General features: G+C 44.6%; 1 protein-coding gene across 8 annotated transcripts in view; it reads right to left on the bottom strand.

Moving 5' to 3' along the window:
* Positions 1-25,196, bottom strand: part of DLG5 (discs large MAGUK scaffold protein 5) — a 1,254,082-nt gene that overhangs the window by 1,074,406 nt on the left and 154,480 nt on the right. For all 8 annotated transcript variants that reach the window (XM_086922111.1, XM_086922103.1, XM_086922109.1 and 5 more), the window contains 3 exons: positions 4,476-4,619; positions 2,817-3,000; positions 247-506 (listed from right to left, as the gene is read on the bottom strand). In XM_086922111.1, the coding sequence (XP_086778237.1) occupies positions 247-506; positions 2,817-3,000; positions 4,476-4,619 (588 nt within the window). The remainder of the gene's footprint in view (positions 1-246; positions 507-2,816; positions 3,001-4,475; positions 4,620-25,196) is intronic.

Below are 25,196 nucleotides of genomic sequence, written 5' to 3' on the forward strand. Positions count from 1 at the left end.
TTAAAGAAAGAACGAAGGAAACATTCTTCCAACGATGTAAAAACACAAGATTAAACCAGTAATCTGGGTTGGAAAACCATTCCAGAGGATGAGTAAGCAAAATGAATGGTGCAAGGAATGATAAGGGTGGAACAAATAATAGGATAACTAAGAAGGTGTTAGTGGTGAAATAACAGGTAGAGGTGGTTAGATGAATGTGTGGTATGAATGGCTGGTGTGGTGTGATATGCCATCTAAGGTAAACACCTTCTCAAGGAGGAGGAGTATTGCTGCTGGAAGTGAATTGCTGTATCCCTTTGTTTCATTAATGTATCCATTTGTTTCTGTAAGCACCGGTTCTCCTCCTCCACTTGCTCCAGACGACTCAAGTCAGTGTTGTGTGTAGCTATCTTCTCATTGTACCGTTTCCTTAGTGCTTCATAGTCCTTTTTGATCACCTCCAACTTGTCCATTGCTGTATCGTAGAGCTTGTTGAGGATCTCTGAGGAGCCATTCTGTTTCATAACCTAAAGAAATACAACATGTAAGTCTTTAGTGATGAAAAATAACCAGTTGCACCAGTCTTCTCTGACAAATTATGCTTTCTCATGTCCTTTAAAATAAATACAGACACTCAAATGCAGTAAACACAGACATAAGTTATGCGCTCTTATTGTTGTTGTATGCCTTAGCGAGCACGTAATACTGGTCCCGAAGAAAGCCATGCTGACCCCTTGGGCTTCTAGACATTTTAGCTGAAACATGTCCACCAAAACAGAGGATGTGAGAGTTCATTGCCTTCTCGGATCACATCCACTACAGCTTTTAATCTTTGTCCAAGGTTACTACTATTTTAAAAAATACCTCACTGGCTGGTAACCTGGAGACAATTTTAATATACCTTTTATTCACTTAAGCAATACCCAAAAAATAAAAACGCTCCGCTGTAATCAGGTGTTGTAGCACACCCTCGAAGAGCTAGGTATCTAGGGTGGGATCCCAATGATGAAACAGGCCACCAACTAGTTCAGTGGGTGAGGGGGTCTTTTAAGAAAACCTAAAAGTCTGCTTTGTCACAAGGACGTGTGAAGGACATCTCAAGAAGACAGACAAACAAAGTATGGTAGCGGTTTTCTTTTCTTTGAGGAGTACATTTATGAGGGAAGGAAAGCAGGCTCATCTCACTCTATATTTTGTTTAACCTTTTGGTTTTCAGTTGTGCATTGCATCACCTAGTCAATGACAAGGTTGAACAGTAATGCTGAAATCACGCATCTCACACCAGTCTTGACTTTGAAGCCATCCTCACAATCTCCTACCTTGCAAGTAAAATTATCAAAAAAGCTCTTGATGAGAATTATCTGCTCGGTATGCCATAGGTTGTCAGTATACACCAAAAGCGGGGACACTGTTAAAGGCTTTCTCAGAATCAATGAAGTTGAGGGAAAGTTTCTCTGCCACTCTATGCACTGCCCTATATAGTTGAGTAGAGTAAGCAGCTGATCAACACTCGCTCAGCCTGTTCCTTTCTTAACAGCTTGTCCACTGCTTCAGAAATGCTCTGTCTAGTGATTCTTTGGTAGGATTTTCCTCAGGAGTGACAGAAGGTTGATTCCACACTAGTAGTTACATTGATTTATGCTCCCTTGTTTGGAATCTTGAGGATTAATTGGTTCCAGTCATTTGATACGTTCCTTCTCTTCCAAATCTATGTAAACAGTGGTTGGAGGATCTTGACTGATGTGTCTGGGTGTACCGTGGACATTTCTGCATTACGGGTTTCTTGGCCTGGAGCTTTACTGTTCTTGAGAAATATGATGGCAGTGGCAATTTCATCTTTCTGTTGTGGGGCTGTGTTCACATCCAAGTCTGTCTCTGCTTCTTGGATGTCTGCTTTGTTATCCCGTCTTAAACTACACTGTCTCTCGTTTCAAAAGAGATGCCAGTTCAAGATGCTGACCCATGCCTTTAAAGCCCTGCAAAATGGAGGAACAGCTTACATCAACAAATGCCTGACCTTTCTTCAGTTTCCCTCTCCCTCAAAGACACCCCATGGATCCGCCAAACAAACAGCAGAGGATGCTCCTTCTCGTACCAAGGTTTGGAACAACCTCCCCCTGCACCTCAGATCTGCACCGTCGCTCCAGCAATTAAGAAGATAACTAAAGACCTGTATGTTTGAATGATCAAACCTCCATGCAGCAGCCAACAGCTCCAGTGCCTTGAGACCATCAAGGGTGATTAGCTGCGCAAAAAAAATGTCTGATTGATTGCTAGTTGGTACTGGTCTGTTCGAGATTTATTTGAAGTGCTCGTCCAAGTGTGCTTTCTGCTCTTTCTCGGTTATAAGTAGTCTGCCTATCTTGTCTATTATAGGGGTGTTATATGTTGCATGAGATTTACCACCTTGTGATCTTGAAGACCCTTCCCCGCGCTCCACAATGGGTTGCCTCCTCTGCATGGCTGGCAAGATTATCCATTTACGCTGGCTTATTTGCTCTTGTCATTCTTTTGACTGCTCATTTTGCTTCTAAGATAAAACCACAATACCCACAGGCAAATCTCTGAATTTAAAAATATAGAAATGGTTTATTTTCCAAAAACATTGTGACAGGGTGCTCACTAGGTTGTCAAGTCGAGACACACACTGATGTACAAAAGCAGAACCTTAGAATGGACAGTCAGTTAAATCACAAAATAAAGCAAAAGACTGCAAAAGTGCATTAAAAGCTTGCAATTTAGCAGACTAGGTACTCTAACAAATCCCAACATTCTCTAAACTTCAATCAATTCTGTAGCAACATCAATAAATAAATTAAAAAAAGAAGATGCTCTACCTGCTGCTGCTGGTTGCGAAGATCAGTTATTTCTTTCTGACTTTCTGCATGCAGCCTCTTCAGTTCTTCACTGGACTGCTGGAGATGGTTGTGTTCACGAAGCAATTGTACATTTTTCATTTTTAGAGAGTCTGTGTCGTCTTTCAACTGAGAATGGTCACTCAGTAGTCGACTGTGCAATGTGCTAGAAGGAATCAAAATACACAGGACTTGTTTTAGACGCATGTATCACCATTTTACACAGACCCTATTGCACACGAACCTCCATCAATGTATTTCTCATGAATGGCTCTTCTACAAGCCTGAACCACTATCAATATGGAAACCATTACTTAGAAATTACATTAATGTCAATGTAAAGTCTATTCTGAATCACCTGTATCCTTGTATAGCACCCTGTGGTTTCAAGAGTGTGTGGAAGCTTCGGCTAAAGGCAATATTAAATATGTTAATGCCTGGCAAATTTCCAGGTTCCCATTTTACAGATGGGTGCATCACTCTTAATGGCACCTGTGGGTACTTTTCCTCTATTAGATAACCTTTCATAGAATGGTATTTTTAGTCCCTTTGTGCTATTTGGCATAAGGAACTGCATTTAAGATAGCTGGCCAGTGCAAATGGATACATAGTTTAAAGTTATCTAGTCCGATGTCAGTATCTTATCTAATCCAATGTCAGTCCCCTAGATGCATCAACGTTGTCATTTGCGATTCCTTATTTGCGAAAAATAAGGAATCGCAAATAAGGAATCGCAAATGGCAATGCATCATTAATTCCGCTATTTTATTGAGATTCGGTAAAAATCGCAATTTTTACCGGATCGCAATAAAATTGCGAGTTTCAAATTGCGAATTCGCAATTCCCATTCATTCCTATGGGCTGAAATGCCCATAGGAATGAATGGGAATTGCGAATTCGCAATTTGAAATCGGAATTCAACAAAGCCTTTCAAGGGTGGAGAGGGGGGTCCAAAGGACCCCCCCCTGCATCTATGAAATGCACTTTTACATGTAAGTTACATACACACATGTCCTAAGGACATGTGTGTCTGTAACTTAACAGTTTAAAAAATGCATTTTTGTGCGTTTTTAAACAGTTTTGCAAATTACCACGAAGTTCAACTTCGTGTTAATTTGCATTTGCAATTTTGAAAATCGCAAATGTTTTGAGAATGATGCATTGCATTTAAGGAATCGCAAATTTGCGATTCCTTAAAAGCAATCGCATTTTTGGAACTCGCAAAAAAAAGCGATTTTCCAAAAATGCTTGATGCATCCCAAAAACCATTTTAGGAAGTGCAAAAGGCCGATTTTTGCGAATCGCACCGTTTGCACTTCCTAAAAAGGTTGATGCATCTAGGCAAGTATCTCTTATTAAATCTCAACAACTATTTCCATTTGTGATCCATCTAGCTCTAACAGGGAAAAGAATGGTGACAAAATGTCAATATTCCTGGAATTCTAATTGTCTCTATAGGTGGGAATATCCTAGCACATTGAAACAATGAAACAGTCAAAGCTAGAACACAGGAATCTCACATTTGAAATAACCACACTTGGAGAGTTTCTGAATGTCCTTACTTGCTGCCAAAGTACCTTCATTATCTATTTATGAAAGCACTAACATACTTTCTATGTTAGATACCCTTTTGCCACTTACTGATAAAAATCTGCCTCCTTAGCAACCTCTTCACATCTTTTCAGTGTTTTGGTGTGCTGGTTCTGCAGGGATTGTAGGTCGGACATGGCCTTAGTACACTGTACTTTCAACCGTTCATAGTCGGGGCTGGGTTTTAATACAGGCCTTTGATGAACAGAAAAAAAATGCCCTTGGTCAGGAGTCATTCAAAAAAGATATCCAACAATTCACACAATAACAAATGCATTTCAGCCAACAAACAAAACATTATTAACTAATTGTTGAATCATTAGCAGATAAATATGCGTGGTTTTAAGTAAGGAACAGTTACAATAGTCAGGGAAAATAATTTATGAAACAGGCATTTGCAATGCAATAGGTCTCGCATTAGGAAAGTTTGAGCTATTGGTCTTGTAAATGACAATTTTTTTTATTTATGTGTTGGTATTGAAAATAGTTAAATTAATGGCTTCGTCATTTACAATGCCAATAGTTATAACTTTCGCAAATGTGACACCTATAGCATTTGTAATCCATAATAGGTTCACCACTATTGATCCAAGCAAAAATTCTCTGCAACATCTCACTAAGCAAAATACAAAGTATACAGAAGCAGAAGAAATTCAGACGACAGGTGAAACCCTGCTTGTTTCCGAAATAAATCCTGGGCTACTGGTCCAAGCTAGAGCCTGGACCTGCAATTTACCACCAGTACCGCGTGGCACACAGCTATAATCTTCCTCGGTCACCTGCTACGATGTGATTGCAGAAACAGGTACCACACCAGGACTAGAGGGACATTGTCCTTCCGCCAAATGTCAAGTAGCTATAACAATCCATATCTGGCAGCTATGCAATCATGAGATTGCTCGTGTGAGTGGGATGCAACTAACCAGACCACTATAAACTAACCACTATATGCCAACTGGACAGTCACATAATGTCAAAACATGATCTGCCACACAGTGCTGGCCAACAAAGGATTCTCACAAGGAACTCCATCAAAAAACACCCCGAAGAACAAAAGAACGCTACAACAAGAGCAAAAGCCTTGTTTACGCACGCACTGGTAGAGTAAGCATTTACTATGTCAAGAGCCCTCTGAGAAAGAGCAGGTACTGCTCGAAATTAAATGCATTGGGTTCACACTGAACTGAACAACACAAATGTGGCGTTTAAAAGGAGAGAGTTACCATTTGAACACATAGTAATTAATGTAAAAGCTTAGCTTTCATACAACTCAAATAAATATCTATTTCTAATCCTAAATACAAGATTATTGAAATGCCTTAAATGCTGAAAATCATTACAAGTGGTGCTCAGCAGACGGTTTGCCAGCAGCAACATGCTGATGCTTCACCCATGGACTCTAAGACTGTCCACTCCTGCTGGGTCCGACTAGCTATGCTGTCAGACAATTCATTACTAGGCACAGCTGCTGAGAACTTATAATAACGGAACGTGCTGAGTCAATCACAGATGCCAGCACGTCACCACGGCGAGTCTCGCGCTCACACACCAGTCACTCTTCACACCGCTCTATAACAATATATGCACTTCTGATCACTCACACACGAACCGAAAAAACATCTGATATAAGCTCAAAGCGAAGACAACACACATTCCACCACCACAAACCCTACACGGTGGAGGGTGCTAGCAGTGTGGATCAGCACTGCAGCGCCTCACATTAGGGTAGTAAGTAAGCACTATATACATACTGCAACAAAATAGGTTGCTGCATTAGTTCACTGTACTGCGTATTTACGCAACAGGTTCAACACATGGCAATAAAGGCTGGGGCAGTAGTGTAAAGAAAGGGCTGAGGCATCAGTGTAACAGTTTTTTGCATTATTGCAGTAGGTGCTTCGTTAGTGTAATAGAAGGCAACATTATGGCAGGTGTTTGGTGGTGGAGCACTCTGCAGCACTAATGCAAAGCTCCTCGCAATCCTCACCAGGTACCAGACTCTGAAGATGATGGTGCCGGTGCGGACATGGCAGCAAAGGCAGCAGCTGTTGGAGTAGAAGCGAGCCCAGGGGGAGTGCATCTTCATGGCCGCGTCCCGCTGCCCTCCGCCAGTGTACCACAGGAACTGGGATGTCCGACTTTGGTGACCGGGAAAAGGGGTCCCTTGTCTGCCCGGGTTCTGTCTCTGCTGGGCCGGGACCTGCGTCTCCTGGGCCCGGTCGTGTCCTGGGATATGAATGCTCTCCGCTGGCTGCCGCGGATCTGACAGCTGAGGTCCGGTCCTTGCTGCAGCGGCCGGTCTCAGCTTAGGTCCCGCGGGGGAGGGGGCGGGCGCATCACGTGACCCATGCGCGTCCCCAGACCCTAGTTCAGAATCTTCCATGATGTCATAAGGCCGCCTGCTGCATCTCGCCTATAGGTGGCGCTGTGCCAGGTAGAGACAGCACCCATGCCTGAATACAGAGTTGAGCCAGCTCTCCCGTTTTAACTCCTCGGGCGCTGTCCACACAGACACAACAGAAACTAGCATTAACAAGTTGACAACAAGGCGTCACTGAAGATATGTGCTGGTTTTCATTATACAATACTGCGCTGCGGACATTAGTTAATTCTTCAGTGCTTTAAAAACCAGCAGTGAATCCCACCGCACCGGAAGTCAGGCAAGGTCGCCTTGTGACGGGGGCGTGGCCGCGTTCAGACCGGAAGAGGAGGCAGGAGGCGTAAATCCGTCTTGCGGCCCGGGGCTCCTGTGAGCGGTGGAGAGCCCCGGGGTCGCCAGCAGGAGGTTGCGTTAGTGTTGCGGGGCTCCCTTGACCAAGTGGGTGCCCCGGGAAAGGAGCGTGCTGCGAGTGGAGTCCCCGAGATTGGCCCAGTAAGTTCCAAAGGGCTGGGGGGGCCTCAGTGCTCTCGTGTGTGTATGTGTGCGGGGGGTGTCTCTGCATGTATGTATGTGCGTGCATGCATGGGCGCTCGTGTGTGTGTGTGTGTATGCATTGTGCCTGCGTGGGTGTATGTGTGTGTGTGCGCGCATGCGTGAGTGTGGCTGTGTGTGATTGAGAGTGATGGGCAGGCAGGGGATGTGCACGGCGACGTGCGCGCCCTCGAGGAGGAATCTGAGACAGCGAGGCGCGTGGGCGATCGCTGTCTCACATTCCCCCAGACACGCCAGCAAAAGATGTCGAACAGACAAAGCATGCTTCGCATGCTTTTTAGGTCTGCTTGACCTAAAAAGGAAAGGAAAACACTAATAACACTGACAGAATTACTCCTGACATACATCCAATGGAAGGACAAGAAGTGTGGTACCCACAACAGATTTTTGTTGAAAACTTGGTTCTCATTGCAAATATTTGTATAAAACATGAATCTCACAAAAAACAATACACAATTGGTTCCTAACACGGTTACACACAACAATCAAAAAAAGATACATAACAGAGGGTCTGTATAATAACAAGTTCAGAATGCAGTATATGCTTCCTCTTGATTTGCCAAAGCAGAGTGGTGAAGGTGTTTAGACCTTATACAATCTACTTGGTTGCATGACAATTTTTATTTTTTTCACAACATAATTAAACCACATACTTGGTTTCTTACGCTGTGCACAGGGGGACAACTCCTATGCAGGGGTTGCATCTGTGGGCCTTATAGATTCGTCAGGTCATCATCAAGACATAAAAAAACATTTGGGAGCAACCATCAAACTCAATTTGTAATGTACAGTCTTAATCAATGGCAGGTCAGGAAATAATATTTTCCAGGCCAAGCATATCTTCCATAGTCTCAGGGAACCATTGTTCTGCCACCACGTAAGAATGGAATATGCTACTTACCAGTATGCATCTGTTCTTGGCATGTAGGGCTGCTGACATTCATATCTGTGCATAGATCGCCGCCTAGTGTTGGGTCCGGATGATTGCACATTGTCAGCTTCAGCAGTCTGAAAGACAGTTCTGAGAACAGCCTGTCCCACATCGGCTTTCTGCTTGGAGTGTACATCTACGCAGTAGTGTTTGGTAAATGTATGGTGGACCATGTGGCTGCTCTACATATGTCCTCTAAAGGAATGTTACCTAGGAAAGCCATGGATGCCCCTAGCTTGCGTGTGGAATGCGCTCTTGGGGGAACTGTTAAAGTGCGTTTAACTTTTTGATAACAGATTTGTATGCACTTAACAATCCATCTGGCTATACCTGATTTGGAAATAGGGTTGCCTTTTTGTTGTGTGGAGAAGGCAACAAACAGTTGTTTAGTCTTTCTAAAGTCGTTTGTCCTGTCGATGTAATACAGGAGAGCTCTTTTAACATCTAAGGTGTGCAGTGCCCGGTCTGCCACTGAATCTGGGTTTGGAAAGAAAACTGGCAGTTCTATGGTTTGATTAATGTGGAACTGCGAGACCACCTTAGGCATGAATTTGGGGTTGGTGCGTAGCACTACCCTATTAGCATGAATTTGTAGGAAGGGCTCTTAAATTGTTAGTGCTTGAAGCCCACTAACTCTTCGTAGCGATGTGATGGCTATCAGAAAAGCCACTTTCCATGTAAGAAACTGTATCTCGCAAGAATGAAGAGGCTCAAAGGGTGGCCCCATGAGCCTGGTAAGAACAATGTTTAGATTCCAGACAGGTGAAGGAGGGTGTCTGGGAGGGATCACTCTTTTGAGTCCTTCCAAGAAGGCTTTAATGGCAGGCACTTTGAAGAGGGAAAGATGCTGCCTGTTTTGAAGATAAGCTGCCCTGGCGGCCAAATGTATTCTAATGGAACTATACGCTAGATTGCATTGATATAGATGCAGCAAGTAACATATGATGTTTTGTGTGGACGCATCTAGCGGATTATTGTCATTATTGGAACAGTAGATGACAAAACGTTTCCATTTGGCTGCATAGCACGCCCTAGTTGTAGGTCGCCTTGCCTCTTTGATGATGTTCATACAGTCAGGGGGCAAGTTGAGGTAGCCAAACTCTGACCTCAGGAGCCAAATCGCAAGGCTCAACTGTTGCAGATCTGGGTGCTGAATGTCTCCATGGCTCTGAGTGAGGAGACTGGGCGTGAGGCGCAGCCGTTGGTGAGGCACCACTGAAAGTTCCAGGAACGTGGTGTACCAAGCCTGCCGTGCCCACGTTGGAGCAACCAGGATGAGCGTCATGGAGTGCTGCCGCAGTTTGCGCGCCACTAGCGGTATGAGCGGAGCTGGGGGAAAAGCGTATGCAAATCTGCCTGACCAGTTCATCCATATCGCATTGCCCTGAGACTGCGGGTGTGGGAACCTGGCGGAGAAGTTTTGGCATTTTGCGTTCTCCTTTGTGGCGAAGAGGTCGATCTCTGGATGACCCCACTGCTGGAAATATGGTTGGAGCACTGAGGGGTGAATCTCCCACTCGTGCATCTGATGACTGTGCCTGCTGAGCAGGTCCGCCATCTGGTTGTCCTTGCCCGGGAGATGTTCCGCCATGAAGAAGATGTTCCTTTGGATGGCCCACTTCCACATGCTCTGGGCTAGGTGAGATAGCTGCGGGGAGTGTGTGCCTCCCTGTTTCTGGATGTAATACATGGCAGTCATGTTGTCCGTCCGGATCAACACGACCTTGTTGCACAGGTGCAACTTGAACGCTTTCATTGCCATGAAGATTGCCACCAGCTCCAAAAGATTGATATGCATCTTTTGCTGTTGTGCCGTCCATAGTCCTTGCACAGTATAATGGAGGACATGCGCCCCCCAGCCCTGGAGAGATGCGTCCGTTGTCAGCACTACTTGTGGGACAGACTCGTGGAACGGTCGTCCCCTGCACAGGTTTTGTGTGTTCCATCAATGCAGAGAGATGTATGCACGACCGGTCACCAACACTAGGTCTTTCAGATGCCCATGAGCCTGGTTCCACTGTCGTGCTAAGCATTCTTGAAGGGGACGCATGTGTAGCCTCGCGTGCGGGACTATGAATATGCAGGAGGCCATCATACCGATCAGCTCCATGAATACTTGCGCTGGGAGCGATTGTTGAGGCCTGAATTTCTGAATTAGCAGCTGCATGCTGTTGGCTCTGGCAGAATTTGGCTGCGCTGTTGCAGTTAGAGTGTTTATTGTCGCCCCTAGGTACTGTTGCACATGAGCGGGCTGAAGGTGCGACTTTTGGTAGTTTAGTGAGAATCCTAGACTGTGTAGGAGGTGAATTGTGCGTGACATGTGGCTGGCACACTGCTGGGCTGACTTTGCTTGAACAAGCCAGTCGTCCAGGTAGAGATAGACATGGATGTGCTGTCTCCGAAGGTGCGCAGCCACAGTTGCTAAGCACTTGGTGAACACTCTGGGGGTAGTGGTGACCCCGAAAGGCAGGACCTTGAATTGGTAATGCTGGTTGTTGATGGTGAATCTGAGATATTTCCTATGACTTGGGTGAATGGGAATGTGGAAATATGCATCCTTGAGGTCCAGGATTGCTAGGAAGTCGCCCTGACTGAGCAATGGCAGGACCTGCTGTAAGGTTAACATATGAAAGTGTTCTGACAGTATGTATTGGTTGAGGGGTCTGAGGCCTAGAATGGGCCGCAGGGAACCGTCCTTTTTTGGGATTAAGAAGTACAGAGAGTACACCCCTGTACCTTGCTCTTTTACAGGCACGAGTTCTATTGCCCCTTTTTGCAGCATGGAGATTACTTCTTGCTGCAATAAGTGCATGTGCTCTGCGGACATAGAACGGTGCCTTGGGGGTAGGTTGGGGGAGTGGAGGTTAGTTCTAGACAATAGCCGTATTGGATAAGTGGTCTCACCCACCTGTCTGTGGTAATGCCTTCCCAGACTGGCAGGAACTGCTGGAGTCTTCCCCCGGCAGGTGTTAAATGGTCGGGGGCAGTGACAAGGCGTCACTGTTTGTTGGGAGAGGAGGATCTGGCATTGTTATTTCCACGTCCTCTGCCCTTGGTGCTGTTCCCACGATATCCACCCCTGTTACTTTTTGTATAGGTGGTTTGAGTGCTCCCTTTGTTGTACTGGGCTTGCTGTAAAGCTTGTCCTCTGGAGGCTCCCCTATTACCGGAGCGACGAAAGGAACTGCCCGGAAACTGCTGTGACTGCAGAGCCCCCATGGATTTTGCCGTCTGTGTCCTTTTTAATTTTTTTCGAGGGTCGTGTCTACATCGGGACCAAAAAGGAAGTCAGGGTTAACTGGCTGGTTGAACAAAGTTGTTTGAATCTCTAGTTTAAACCCAGAGATGCGGAGCCAGGCGTGACGTCTCGAAATTACACTTGTGTTAATGGCCCTAGCTGCTGTGTCTGCCCCATCCAGTGCACATTTGATGGATGCATTAGAAATTAACTTCCCTCCTGTATGATCATTTCTGCTCCCTCTTTGTAAACATTAGGCAGGTGTTGCAACAGCTGTTCTAATGTGTCGTAGTGAGCCCTATCGTATCTAGCCAATAGGGCCTGTGTATTTGAAATCCTCCAAATATTAGCAGCCTGTGCTACCACCCGCTTTCCTGAAGCCTCCAAGATCTTTGATTCTTTGTCCGGAGGAGGAGCATCACCACTAGTTTGCGAGTTTGCCCTCTTGCGAGCATTGGCCACTACGAGGGAGTCCAATGGGAGCTGGCCCTTGATGTAGGTAGGGTCCAGAGGCGCAGGTCTATACTTTTTTTCAATCCTTGGGTTGCCAACCCTTGCCTTTGTGGGCTGTTTGAAAATGTCTGCAGCATGTTTGAGGACTCCTTTCAGCATAGGCAATGTTTTTGCCGATTTTTCAGAGGTGGAGAAAGTATCAAATAGGAAATCTTCTTCCACTGGTTCTGCGTGCATTTCCACGTCATGGTTGAGGGCTGCCCTTTCTATTAAAGCGTCAAACGCCGCCGTGTCTTCAGTAGGCGAGGTTTTGACATTGTAAGATTGAATGTCCGGTGCAGCTTGTGGATCATCAGGGTCTGCAGCATCAGTCCATTGCTGAGGTTCTTCTTGGTCAGTGTCAGTATGATAAGTGAATGCCATCTGACCGTATTCATCACCCACGTCGCCTCGCTTTGCGCTGGAGAATATGCAACTTGTTGTGAATAACTCTCAACATGTTCAAAGAGAACTGGTGAGGTGGTTGAGTCTTTTTTCCTTTTAAGAGGGATTTTGTACGCCTCCAAGGGATGTTTTGGTGCGATTTTCCGTTTATGGATGGTGAGCCTGCCAGATTCCGAGTCGATGAAGAGCTTCGACTGGTTGTCATACGAGGGTTCTTGGAACATAACCCCCCTCAGGAGTGGACTTTGAAGGCGCGGACACTCTTTTGGATGTGTCAGTGCTTTTGTGCTCTCGAGATGTTTGGGTCGAGCCGTTGGTGGAAGACCGCATTTAATTGGAGGGTGACCCGTGGACGAGCCGACCTTCTTAAAGCTTGCCATAGTGTTCGATCCGAGCTGCTTCGGCGGCTCACTAGCATGCTTGTTTCCTTGCGTCCACTCAAGCTCACGGTGTCTAACATGTACGGCCTTGGGCGTCGATGCAATCTGCTGTTTCGGGTCGGGTTTGGTCTTCGACTCGAGAGCTTTGCTCAGTAGCGATTTGAACGCTGAAATCTTCGGTTCGACAGCCTTTTTGGCCTGGAGACTTTTGCTCTTGTCGCCATGCTTGGGCGTCGACGTCGACTGTGTCGAGGTGACGTGCTTGACTGTAGAGCCTGGCTTCTGCGCCCCGGTCTTCGAGGCGGCGCCCCCTTGGTGTCAATGTGTTTGATGACGTCCATCCGATGACCACTTTTAGCAGTTTCGGTTTTGGCTCTGTAGGTTTCGGTTTCGATTTTGAAAGATCGAACGATGGCTCCTTTGAAGTATTCTTAGCCGGGCCTGGACGCGGGGCTATAGAATGTGAAGATAGATCTTGGCTAAGGCCTTCCGGTGATGCCTCGACCTGAGCCGTAGGGAGCGTATTGTCATTATAAGACCCCGCAACTGCGGTTGGGCCTGGCTCATCACTGGAGTCGTCATCGACGGCCCCAATGGCCTCTGCGTCGTCCCCTACCTCGACGACGTCTTCTTCATGGACGTAGTCCTCATCGTCTTCGTCCACATCAAAGTTGGAGTCATGCTCCGACGCTGGGTCAGACTGCTGGTCAGCATTTTCCTCCCCTGAGCCTTCCTCGTCAACTGCCTCGAAGATGTTGTCCGGCTCGGGCGCCGACTTCTGCGCTGACTGTTTTGCTGCGTGTCGAACTCGAAGCGTTTTCTTCGACCGGAACTTTGAGCAGGCCATACAGCTGGCCTCGTCGTGGTCCGAGGATAAACATTTATTGCACACTGGGTGCACATCAATGTGAGGGTATTTAGAGTTGCAGACGGGGCATCGTTTGAACGGACTCCGGTCCATCGTCGTCGTAGTTTGGGCTTCTGTGTCGAAAGTCAAAAGTTGCCTTCGACGTCCTGTTCGAAGAACTGGAGAAAAATAGGCACCGAACGAGACAATACCGACGCTCGAAGGCCTTTTGGCCTTAGTAAAGAGTTATAACAAAGTTTCCGAACTGGAGTCGAGAAAGTACATCCGAACTCAATGGCAGAAAAAAACAATCTGGGGATGGAGAGGATGCCCATGCACACTGTAGTCCAGGGGAGGAGCCACCTATCTCGTGATACTTCGAAGACTCTTCCAGGACAACAATGTGCAATCATACGGGCCAAACACTAGGCGGCGATCTATGCACAGATATGAATTCAGCAGCCCACATGCCTCGAACAAAATAGAACTGGTATGTGGGGGCCCTGAGCACAAACTTATAGGAACCACCTCCAAGGAGCTATTCCCTTTACAAGATAAGGTATTTAAGAAAAAGAATTTCTGTAAATTAAATTCACCTCAACAAGAAGTCACACGTGAAACTCTTTGATATTCCCATTACGTTAACTAAGAGCAAAATGTTGATGGAATCAACTGCCTGAATTGATTATTGTATTGTACTGTAATTACATTTATATAGCGCTTACAACCCCTGACGAGGCGTCAAAGCGCTTTTTCGGCGGGTAGCATACTACTCCGGGACCCATAGAGGATTAGTGTTGAATTAGTATAGTGAAACATGCAAGTACATTTTAAGTGGTGGATAGGTAAGTCAGTTATTTGGATTTGGAATGATAGCAGAAGGATAGAGGATGAAAAAAAGGTTTGTATTTATATAGCGCTTGTTACCCCTGATGGGGTGTTGAAACATGCTATTCAGGAAGTCCATAAAGGATTAGTGGTGAATTAATATGGTGAAATATGAAAGTAATTTCAGTGGTGGATATTAGTCAGTTATTTGGAGTGAGAAGGATAGCGGAGGGATAAAAGGGGAAGAAAGGTTTGCATTCATATAGCACTTGCAACCCCTGATGGATGTTTAAGAGCTTTTCTGGCGGGTAGCACGCCACTCTGGAACTCAAAGGATTAGGGTTGAAAATTAGTATAGTAAAATATGAAGTAATGTGAGCAGTGGATTTGTTATCAGTTATTTGGGTAGAGAAGGGTAGGTGGCAGGATAGTGAAGGGAAAGAGGTTTGTATTTATATAGCGCTTACGACCCCTGATGGGGTTTTGAAGCACAAGTAGCACGCTACTCTGGAACCCATCAGGATTAGTGTTGAATTAGCATGGTGAAAACATGAAAGTAATTTTAGTGGTGGATATGTTAGTCAGTTATTTGAATTGAGAAGGGTTGGGGAGGGGTAGAAAAAAAAGAGGGAAGAGTTTAGAAAGGTTTGTTTTGGGGGAATCAGTACAGTTAAAGAGGTGTAATATGATGCAAGGAAGGGTAGAGTAGGAGAGAGTCTAGAAAGGGTTATTTTGGGGATCATAGTAGTGGTATGGGGTTTGGGGTTAATTGAGAGAGTGGATTAAGAGGATATATTGTGCATGGTATAGGCTGAGAAATAGGGAAGTGCACTGGAAATGCTAAATTAGAAGAAAGTGATAAATATATAGATCCATAAATACATTGAAAGTATATAGATGCATAATGGAGGTATGTATATTGTGCAGCATTTCTGGCCCTGGCCAGTCTCTATCAGGCTCAAACAGGCAACTACGCTTGTCCTCTCCACCCTTAACAGGCTGAAACAGGCAACTACCCTTGTCCTCAACGCCCGGGCTGAGACGCCCCAAGCCTGGCCTTTTATAGCCCTAGTAATCAGGTGACCCCGTCAGCCAATGAGAACCCTAGCCCTAACACTATCCAATCACAACACTAGCCCTAAAAATCTAGAACCAATAGGAGACCAGGACCTTACAGCCAATCGGGGCCCTAGTTCAAGCACCCAATCAGTTCAAAAACCCTAATCTCTACGTACAATAGAGGCCCTAGCCCTAACGGTAGTCCCAACCCAAGTCCAAGCAACCAATGGCACAGGAAGCCCTTGTCCCTACTTCCAATACAAAGCCTAACCCTACTCTTAGTCCCACAACCAGTCCAGCAGCCAATCACACCAGAAGCCCTAATCGCTACTTCCAGTTAAAAGTCTAACCCTAGCCCTAGTCCCAACAACCAATAACACAGGAAACTCTAGTCCCTACTTCCAATAGAAATCCTAACTCTAGCCGTGTTCCCAACCCTACATTGATTGAATCACAGACCCAGAAACCAATCAGAACACTCAAATACCCAACCAATGAGGACATTAACCCTAATCCAATAGAAACATCAGATACAACCACCAATCAGTGTACACATGTACCAAACAATATCAGACCATATAAGGTCCCAGCGACCTCAGACAATGTTTGCTGGCCATGGAGTTGGAAGCCGATTTTCCTGTTCAGAATCTCCCAGGAGACAGACCGGCTCAATCCACACTTTGGACTTTTGCAGGTAAAGGCCTCACTAACTTGAAATCTAACAATACTGTTTGAATAAAACTTTACTCCCTCTACTGGCCAAAAAACGAAGTGCACAGTCCCTAGTAAACAGTTAAAACAGCTCACAGAAGTGCCCTCTGATGTAGAATATCCCTGTTGCTGCGGGGGGGCGGGGGCAGGGGGGTTGATTTCACTGGCTTGTGAACACAAAATGGTGGCTAGGGGTGCACTGTTTCAACATACAGGTCTTAGCACAGAGCAAAAGAGAAATTTGGAGGGAAAACTGAAAGTCATCAACAAGGAGAGGGAAAAACTAAGGAGTTTGGACTGCAAATCCCACAATTCAACATGTTAAACGGAAGCAATCATGGGCAGGAAAAAAAAACACAAAACAGGTTATAAGATATCCAATCACAGGCAGGTTAAAACTACAATGTTAAACTGTAACAACCACAGGCAAAGACAGACATCACAGAAAGGGAAAATCGTTTTTTAAAAAACTTTTGTTTTGGGGAACAGAAATGGTGGTGGAAATGCACATTTAGGTAATTAGTTTAGATCATCACCAACTACAAGGCAGAGTTTGGGCGTCTAAATCCACTTTTTCTAAAACAAAAAGTTAGTAGCGATAAGACAACTTTTTGGAAGATTCGAAGAAAAGCAGAGTTCCTTATTCCAAAGAACATTTTCACCAAGTTGGCAAATGCTAGTTCCAAGAGCAGGAAACAAACTTAACAACAGAGGAATGTAGAATAGGGAGGGATGACATAAACCCAGACTTAGAAACAAGAGGTAACTACTTCTAAATCCTCCCCATCCTGGCTCTTAAAGGAAGAGCTAACCTTAATCTCAAGTTATAAGGGAAACAAACGGTCCAAAAGAAACAAGTATCACGTGGAGCCAACCAATGACTGCCATTCACCACTGGCCGCCGCCAACATGAACTTTTTTAGGAAGTCATCAGGCACTACTACAAATTTAGGGATGAATCACTGATATCCTGAGCAATCACCAATGAGAAACAGAGAAAGAACCTCTGATTTGCACCCTTCTTTAGCATGTAATCGGGTATGTACATGGGCACACTGGATATAACAGAAATAGAAGACTCCAGCACCCAACTCCGAGTAAATGTAACTACTGCAATGTAAGATTAGTCAGCCTAACTTATAGAAATCAGACATGAAGAGAAATCAGACCTGAAGAGAAATAAAGAACAGAAAAAGGAAGATCATGGGCAGACAAAAAGGAAAAAATAACATCTGGATAAAATGTATGTGACAGATAACATGTAATGCAGTTTCTAACACTGCTCAAATGCACTTTACACTACCAAACCCACCAAGACTATACATGAAACCACATTCCAGAACCAATTTCTCAACTTCTACACAGAAGATAGAAGCATCAACACTGGTGATAGAAAACTTAATACATGAAATCTGCAACACTGAAGTTACAAATTAATCAGCAAGAGTTAGAAATGGGAAAATCTCCCATCTCACACATATAAAACAAAATAAGTACATAATAAAGGAAACAAAGCACAACTTCAAAATTGACTATGAAATCACCATCACCACTGTGACAAAAATGGCAAAAAAATAAATAAAATCAACCCTACAGCCAAAAACGTAAACCTAAAACACTTCTGTCACACAGCAGAGTGATGGATAAAACACAGATCTACTAGAGAATCAATATTTGGGAAATTTGATAAAATGATGACAACAAAATTTAATGATGTAAAAGAATTAACGTTGCAAGGGGCATCTCTTTAAAAAAAAATAATAATATTGATCACAATGCAACCATAACAGCAAGGTATTAAAATCCAGCCGTATTCAGCTTCCCTACATATAGTACAATTAAAACAGTAACCACTTTGTTATACACTTTAAAAAAAGCCCACATGCCAGAGCTACAGCATCTCAATCCATCATAAACAGAAAGTGATATCCTTCTTTAATTTGTTTCTCGCAACTACTACACTATTCTGCTAAACTAACACCAAGTCTAAGGAGAAGTGTTTGACCACCCTTATGGTAATCAGCAATTGTAAATTATAGTGGAACTGTAGGCTCCACATTACTGATTTCATACCTTTCCAGACAGAGGAGGCATATTAGTGAAAATAAGGAAATGCCCAACTACAGAGATTACCACCTCCAATCCAAAGAAAGAAGTGGAGCCACCCAGTGAAACCATCAACACAATCAACCAATGGAAAGCTGTTGTCACAAACCACACAACTAGTCCAAAACACAAAGCAAATAAAGAAATTTGGCAGAGAGGAAATCCATCAATGAATATTCGTATTGAGGAACCAGAGTAAGCATGCCTATGATGGACTGCTACAAAGGATAACCCCCTGATTACGAAACTTGAAGGAAGCATTTCACTATGGCACAAGGAGCACGACAAAACTTAAGAAGCACAATCAATCATGAAAGCAAGTAAAAAATTACCTGTGTAAGATTTAGAAGAGAAATTCATGAAAATGTGAGTCTCACTACTCTTTACTTGAGGCAAAAACATCAAACAGATGTATGGACTCCAAACAGAAGAAGCTTATCAAAAACAGAAGGGACATCATAAGAGAAGCACAAAAAACAGTAAAAGGAAAAAGCACACCCTACACATGTGAATTTACGAAGGATATCAATTATAAAGGAACTCACAAAACAGCAGAGAATGGAAAGCTCAGAATGTCAAATACAGATGGGAATTTCAAGCAGATTCGAAATAGACTGGCAGGAGCACAATACCAACCTTAAAAGACTCAAATATGCATATTAAAATAGGCCAGAAGACCACATACTAAGCACAGACAGGAACAGTTGTTAACCACAATCTGAACAAGAAACATGGATGTCAAAACCGTGGCTAGAAAGAAACATGTTTTAGAGGCAGGTCAATCACCATTATGGATTAATTGTTATCAGGGATACAAAATAAAATAAAAACAAGCATTGGTATAGCCAATAGGTCTCGCCTTTGGGACCTGGTAAGTATTTAGCCACAATAGTTGATGTTGTTGCACCAAGGATGTTGTGCTGCATAACTAAATACTTAAAAGGTCCCAAAAGGGAGACCTATTGGCTATGCCAATGTTTGTTTTTGTTATGCACCTGGAGACTAAGTGATTCGCCACCGAAACACGGGACGTTGAACGCCCCTTCCGACACCGGAACCCAGTTCTCCAGCTTCGAGGTCGACCTCTCTATCCGTTAGGCAACATCCACACAACTTTAAATCAATCCTAGATTCGGTTAAAAAATTCTGGCCAGTTTGGATGCATGTATGTATAAACATAAGATGCTACACATGAACAGACTTTAAACAGAGTCATACTTTAACATTTCAAGAAAATGTGTACTGATTAATTACATTAAGCTACTTAAGTTCCTTGCTGTTTCATAATATTGGCAACGCAATACTCGTTTGTGCTTGTTATACGAGTATTACCAAATGTTTCAAACTCTCGTATACAGAAGTAAATGATTGGGGTTCATTGTGAAAAAATGATATTTTTGTTTAACGTATTCGTACGTCTTGATAACCTGGACTACTACAATATGGACGCTGCCATCATCGGAACTCTAAATACAGGCTTGTTTCAATTCCGACCCTCAAAAACATGGCGGCGCTGCAGTCACCTCTTCTTTTTTTCACACCTGTATTACTTTGAATTCTACGCACAGTCATGCCGGCAATCAGATGGAGCTCTCGTGTCCTCAGTACGGTGTTAAGAGGTGAAGTATTCAGAGCATCTCTGCTCCCTCCTGCATGTATGGTTTTGAATGTCTGTTTTTAATTTGTTCTTGCGCCGTTTGCAATAGTTGTTAGGCGTGCTGCGCATCGTATTGCCTGCCTTGTATATGGGAGAACAAGGTTACTGCTGCTATTTGCCTTGACAATATAGCAACGACGCTCTCATCTAGGGATTTCAGGGCGGTCGTTTGGCAGAGGCATGTGCTTCGCTTTCTGCAGTTAACGTTTGTCAGTCTTTTCTGCCACCAACAGATTTCCTTGCCTCCCTACGATATGAAGTTGTAATTGTGAATTTTCCGAGGCAGAGAGATGATCATAGCTGCAGTCTTCATTAAGATACACTTCACAGAAATATATTTTGTCAGAGGGACGAGGGCGAAAATATATTTAAAACCAGCACCGCCTCTCCCCTACCTCCTCCACCGCCCAGCACAGGAATGACGGCACAAACAAAACAAAACAAAAACGGGCCGAAAACAGGATACAGAATCCCGCCCCTCCGGGACTCACTGACCTGCCTCATGGTTGTCAAGGCAATATTTCTAAAAATATTGTCGGGCTACCGTAAGGCAGGTCATGGAGTTCTCGAGAGGCGGTATCCAGAGCAGACAAATCTGCTAAACAGGAGCTTTTTCCAATGCAGGCCTCCGTTTCGAGAGGCCGGCCAATAGAAAAAAGGGGCGTGGCTTCACGCAATACTGAAATCCCCTGCTCACAATATCTCTTTGCCTGCAGCAGCCCATGTGCTGCAACGCAGGCTTCGACCTAACAAGGACTGAAATGTGGGATGGTAATATACTACAAACTACTTCTCCTGGTGGGCCCGATGATGAAGCATGTCACCAACCAGGTTGGTGAGTGAGGGCTTCTAAAAAATCCCTAAAAGGTTTCCACTGTGTCCATAAAAGGGCATTTCTTACAGTCTTTGCCTCTGTGCTCTAACACAGACCTCTTTGCGCATGACACTCTTTCTTTGTTTGATATATTCAACCCGGGGGACTAAGAGTGCCTCCTACCCTCTCTCTCTAATTGTTTCCTAATAATAGGAAGTTAGCCACATAAGGGGGAAGAGAGAAAGGCTGGAATGTGGAAAGGCGCACATAACAGACAGGATGTTTTGAAATATCTAATAAGACATCACCATGGAACAGTGAAGAAAATACATCTGGCGCCTTTTGGACACGACATCAATAAGGCAAAAACTCATTTGGGGGAAAATTGCAAATGTATCACAAGATAACCCATCCAGAAGCTGTAAGATAGATCGTATCACTGCAACACCAAAAAACAAATCTTTGAATCCAAGATAATTAAAAAAACAATAGTTAGAACACAATCTAATTCCATTCCTATGCAAAAGGCAATCTTTCAGAGATTCCCCTCCCCACCTTCAAACATTTGCTAACTAGTTCAGGAAGCTGGCGAAAGATCTCACAAACCTGCAGGATGAGGATGTTACTTCACACATTATTGTGAGCATACGCAACTGGTAAATACATGAACACCCAAACATGTTAGAGCATAATATTCTGCTTAAGACTGTAAATTAATGGACTGGAAACATTACCATGAATATGACTGAACCAATAGCTGACATTTAGAACCAACTAATCAAAATAAGGCGTTGAATTAACAGCTAAAAGACTCATGAGGTGTACTACAAGGATTACGATTACTGAATTAGAGGAGCGTGAAGCTCTCCTACTTAAGAATACCTTTTATAATTAAAGATACATTCAGACACCACTTTAATTATTTCACAGATCAGTTTTTCAAGTAAACGGGGATCTGACATTAACCCATCACTCGATGAAGCACTAAGCGATAATTTTCCGATCACTAGATATGGCCAAGTTGATCATTGTAATGCAATTTCCATAAGTTATTGTTAAAATCTTGCTGACAAGTAGCGAGGCACATCAAATCAAACAGTAAAGTTGGCAATCAACTGGAAGAAAATGAACTGTATCTGACAGACACAAATGAGCATTATGCTGAGTAGGCGAGAATCAAAATTAAAGTTCCATGTTCCACACCCAGAGGGTTCTGGAATGAGGGCCCAGGATAAATAAATACATTGGTAGATTGCATTTGATTCTTTGTTCTTCCACGTCTCCCAGCCAAATCACAAACTTGAAAGTCTGGGCAGATGCCTAGAAATGCAAGGCTCAAAACAATGGAACACCAACATACCAACTATCAGGGTGCAGTGCTGCAAACTACTTACTTTTGATTAGCCATTGGAATAGCACAGTTGAAACTACTATTTTGGCATTCTCACATGCAGGTAAACTAGGTGGTACTAATAACCCCATGAACGTTTGCCTCAGTTTCTGCTCTTTTGTGCAATAAGGAGTATGATATTTACCCTGTAAGCATCTATTCGAAGCGTTTAGTGCTGCACATGCACATGCTGTGCCCACTCCTGCCATCTAGTGATGGGCCTGGACTCTGCAATTTGTTTTTCTCGAGGAAGTATTTTATGGTTGACTGATCTGTGCATCAGATCTCCTCCTCCACCTCAAAACAATGTGCATGTTCTAATGCACGATTTCAATGGAAAGGTGATACTTTAGGTTTATGCATTGTCTAACTTTGTCTCGGAATACTTAGAAAAAAGGTTCCTAAATAGTTAGTGCATGTATTTTACTTACTCTTCTTAGTGATGCAATTGCAACAAAGAAGCCATCTTAGGTGTGGGAAGCGTCTGACGCTTCCTAGTGGCCAGCATAAAAAGGGAAGGACATGCCTCCGCGCAGCGGACGCGATCAGCGGGTGCACCGGATGCGTGCCGGAGTCGTGCCAGAGTCCTGCCCGTCTGCGTCCGTCCGCGACCAGGACGCGGCCGCGACAAGCCAAATCTCTGCTCCACCTCGCCTCTCCTCCATTATCTCCTACGGTAGGGAAGCCCTACTCTATCTCAACTTAAAAAAGTGTTGCTATGCGCCCACCGCTTCTTCCGAGCCTGTGTCATTACCCTACAAACCTTGTAGTGCACAAAATAGAGACATCATCCCCCCCGACACCTTGTCATCTTCTACAGGCTTCCACCCGTCACCCGGCCCCCAAGAAAATTTTCATTAAAGCTGGCTTGATCAACTGCCGCTCACTCGTGAAACACTCTCTAGACGTAGCTCAATAGTTAGAGGATAATAAGTGGGACCTGCTTTTTCTCACTGAAACCTGGTTAGAGGAAGAAACCAACCCTGCTCTTTGCCTCGCCATTCCGCCAGAATATAAGATCTTGTGCGCCAACAGACAGAATATCCATTCTTTAGAGGGGTGGCCATAATTTATAGATCAATCTGGTCCATCTCTTCCTTCTCTTACTCTCAAATAGATTGTATCGAGGCATTACCTTTCTGTATCAAATTAGCACCCAATTGCACCTACTTAGGTTTATTAGTATACCGCCCTCCCAAATCTAAAATTACCCATCTTCCGGCTCTCCTTGATTTTGCCTTACAAGCCTCTACCCGCTAAGCCAACTTCTCCGTCATTGGGGACTTCAACCTTCACGTAGACATCGCCGAAGACCCCACCATCGTTAATTTTCTTTCCACCTTATCTGATGGTGGATTAAACCAAATAATTTCAGGCCCCACTCATAAGGCAGGACATACCTTGGACCTTATTTGCACTAATTTAACCGACATTTCCTCAAGTGCCCCCATTCCGGTAACCTGGTCTGATCACTATATGATCCCATTTACCATCTCGTTTGGCCATCAGGTTCGATCTAGTCCCCCACATAATCCAGTGGGCCGCAACTGGAGTATGATTTCCCCTGACAACCTAGCCACTCACCTGACCTTGCTTGTCTTTGAGGAGGCTTCAGACCTAGATACCAGACTGTCCAAATTCAATCACTGGATCTCCTCTGCTATCGATCTTGTAGCACCTATCAGGCCTATGAAATCCTCCCGAGCCACCCCTTCCGCTCCCTGGTACTCGGATGAGCTCCGCAAATGTAAATCGGCCTGTAAACAACTAGAGAGATGCTGGAGACGATCTTACTCTCCAAACAGTAAACTCAAATATAAATCTGCCCTTAAAGAATACAGGAAGAAAATCATTGATCACAAAAGAATCCATCTAGAGGAGAAAATCACCGGGGCACAAGGCTCTTCAATACTGTTAGAACCTTCACTGACCCATTAGCCCTCAAGCGTCAAACCCCGGTGTCCCAGACCCTTTGTGATCGTCTCTCTAACTATTTCGAAGATAAGATGGCTACTATTCAGAACTCCTTTCCCAGCAAGACTAACTCTGTCAGTCACGAAACATGCATAGCTAGCTCTAACTCCATTCATGTCTTTTCTAACTTTGAGGTGATCACCCCGGAGCAATCTCTGGCAGAACTACTAAAATGCAAATCTGGCTACCCCATGGACCCCTTGCCGCCAAAACAGTACAAATCCCTAGCCCCCCTGCTCAACCCCAGCTTAAATGAGATATGGAATGACTCCCTCCAGACTGGCATCTACCCCGACTCTTGGAAGCACGCCAGACTAGTGCCCATACTTAAAAAGGCGAATGCAGACCCTACCGAACCAGCTAACTACCGACCCATCTCCCTGCTGCCCGCCCCAGCTAAAACACTCGAGAAACTCGTACAACGGCAACTGGCCAACTTCTTGGAAACCCACGGCGCCTTCCATAACTCACAGCACGGATTCAGACCCGGTCATAGCACCGAATCCGCCCTCATTGAGATGGCTGATGCCATCCGATGGAAGCTGGACGAGGGGTCAAGAGCGGTGTTGGTGCTGCTCGATCTGTCGGCAGCATTCGACACCGTCTCCCACCCCCTCCTCCTTGACCGTCTGCAAGCAAAAGGCTCAGATGTGAGTCCCTTGCTCATTGCACCATCAGGATTCAAGCAAGCCGGGCCGAAGAGGCTGAAATGCCAGAAACCGGTCCCCGGTAGCTTGTTTCCTTCCCAGTGTAAGAATTGGCTTTTGTAGTTTGGTTTGCCCTGTTCCCATCATGCACTGGGACAGGAACAGACTAATTTGCATACAGCCAGGTTCTGAAACTGGGATGGTGCAGTGAGCTAAAAAACGGTGTTGGATCTAGCCCTGATCTCTTGACTGGGTGAGAGTATTCTGTTTAATTCAGAGACTCTGTCCCTCACCACCCCTTGTTGTAAATACCTTCCATAACTCACAGCACGGATTCAGACCCGGTCATAGCACCGAATCC

Source organism: Lissotriton vulgaris, chromosome 5 (assembly GCF_964263255.1).
Source record: "Lissotriton vulgaris chromosome 5, aLisVul1.2, whole genome shotgun sequence".
Lineage (NCBI taxonomy): Eukaryota > Metazoa > Chordata > Amphibia > Caudata > Salamandridae > Lissotriton > Lissotriton vulgaris.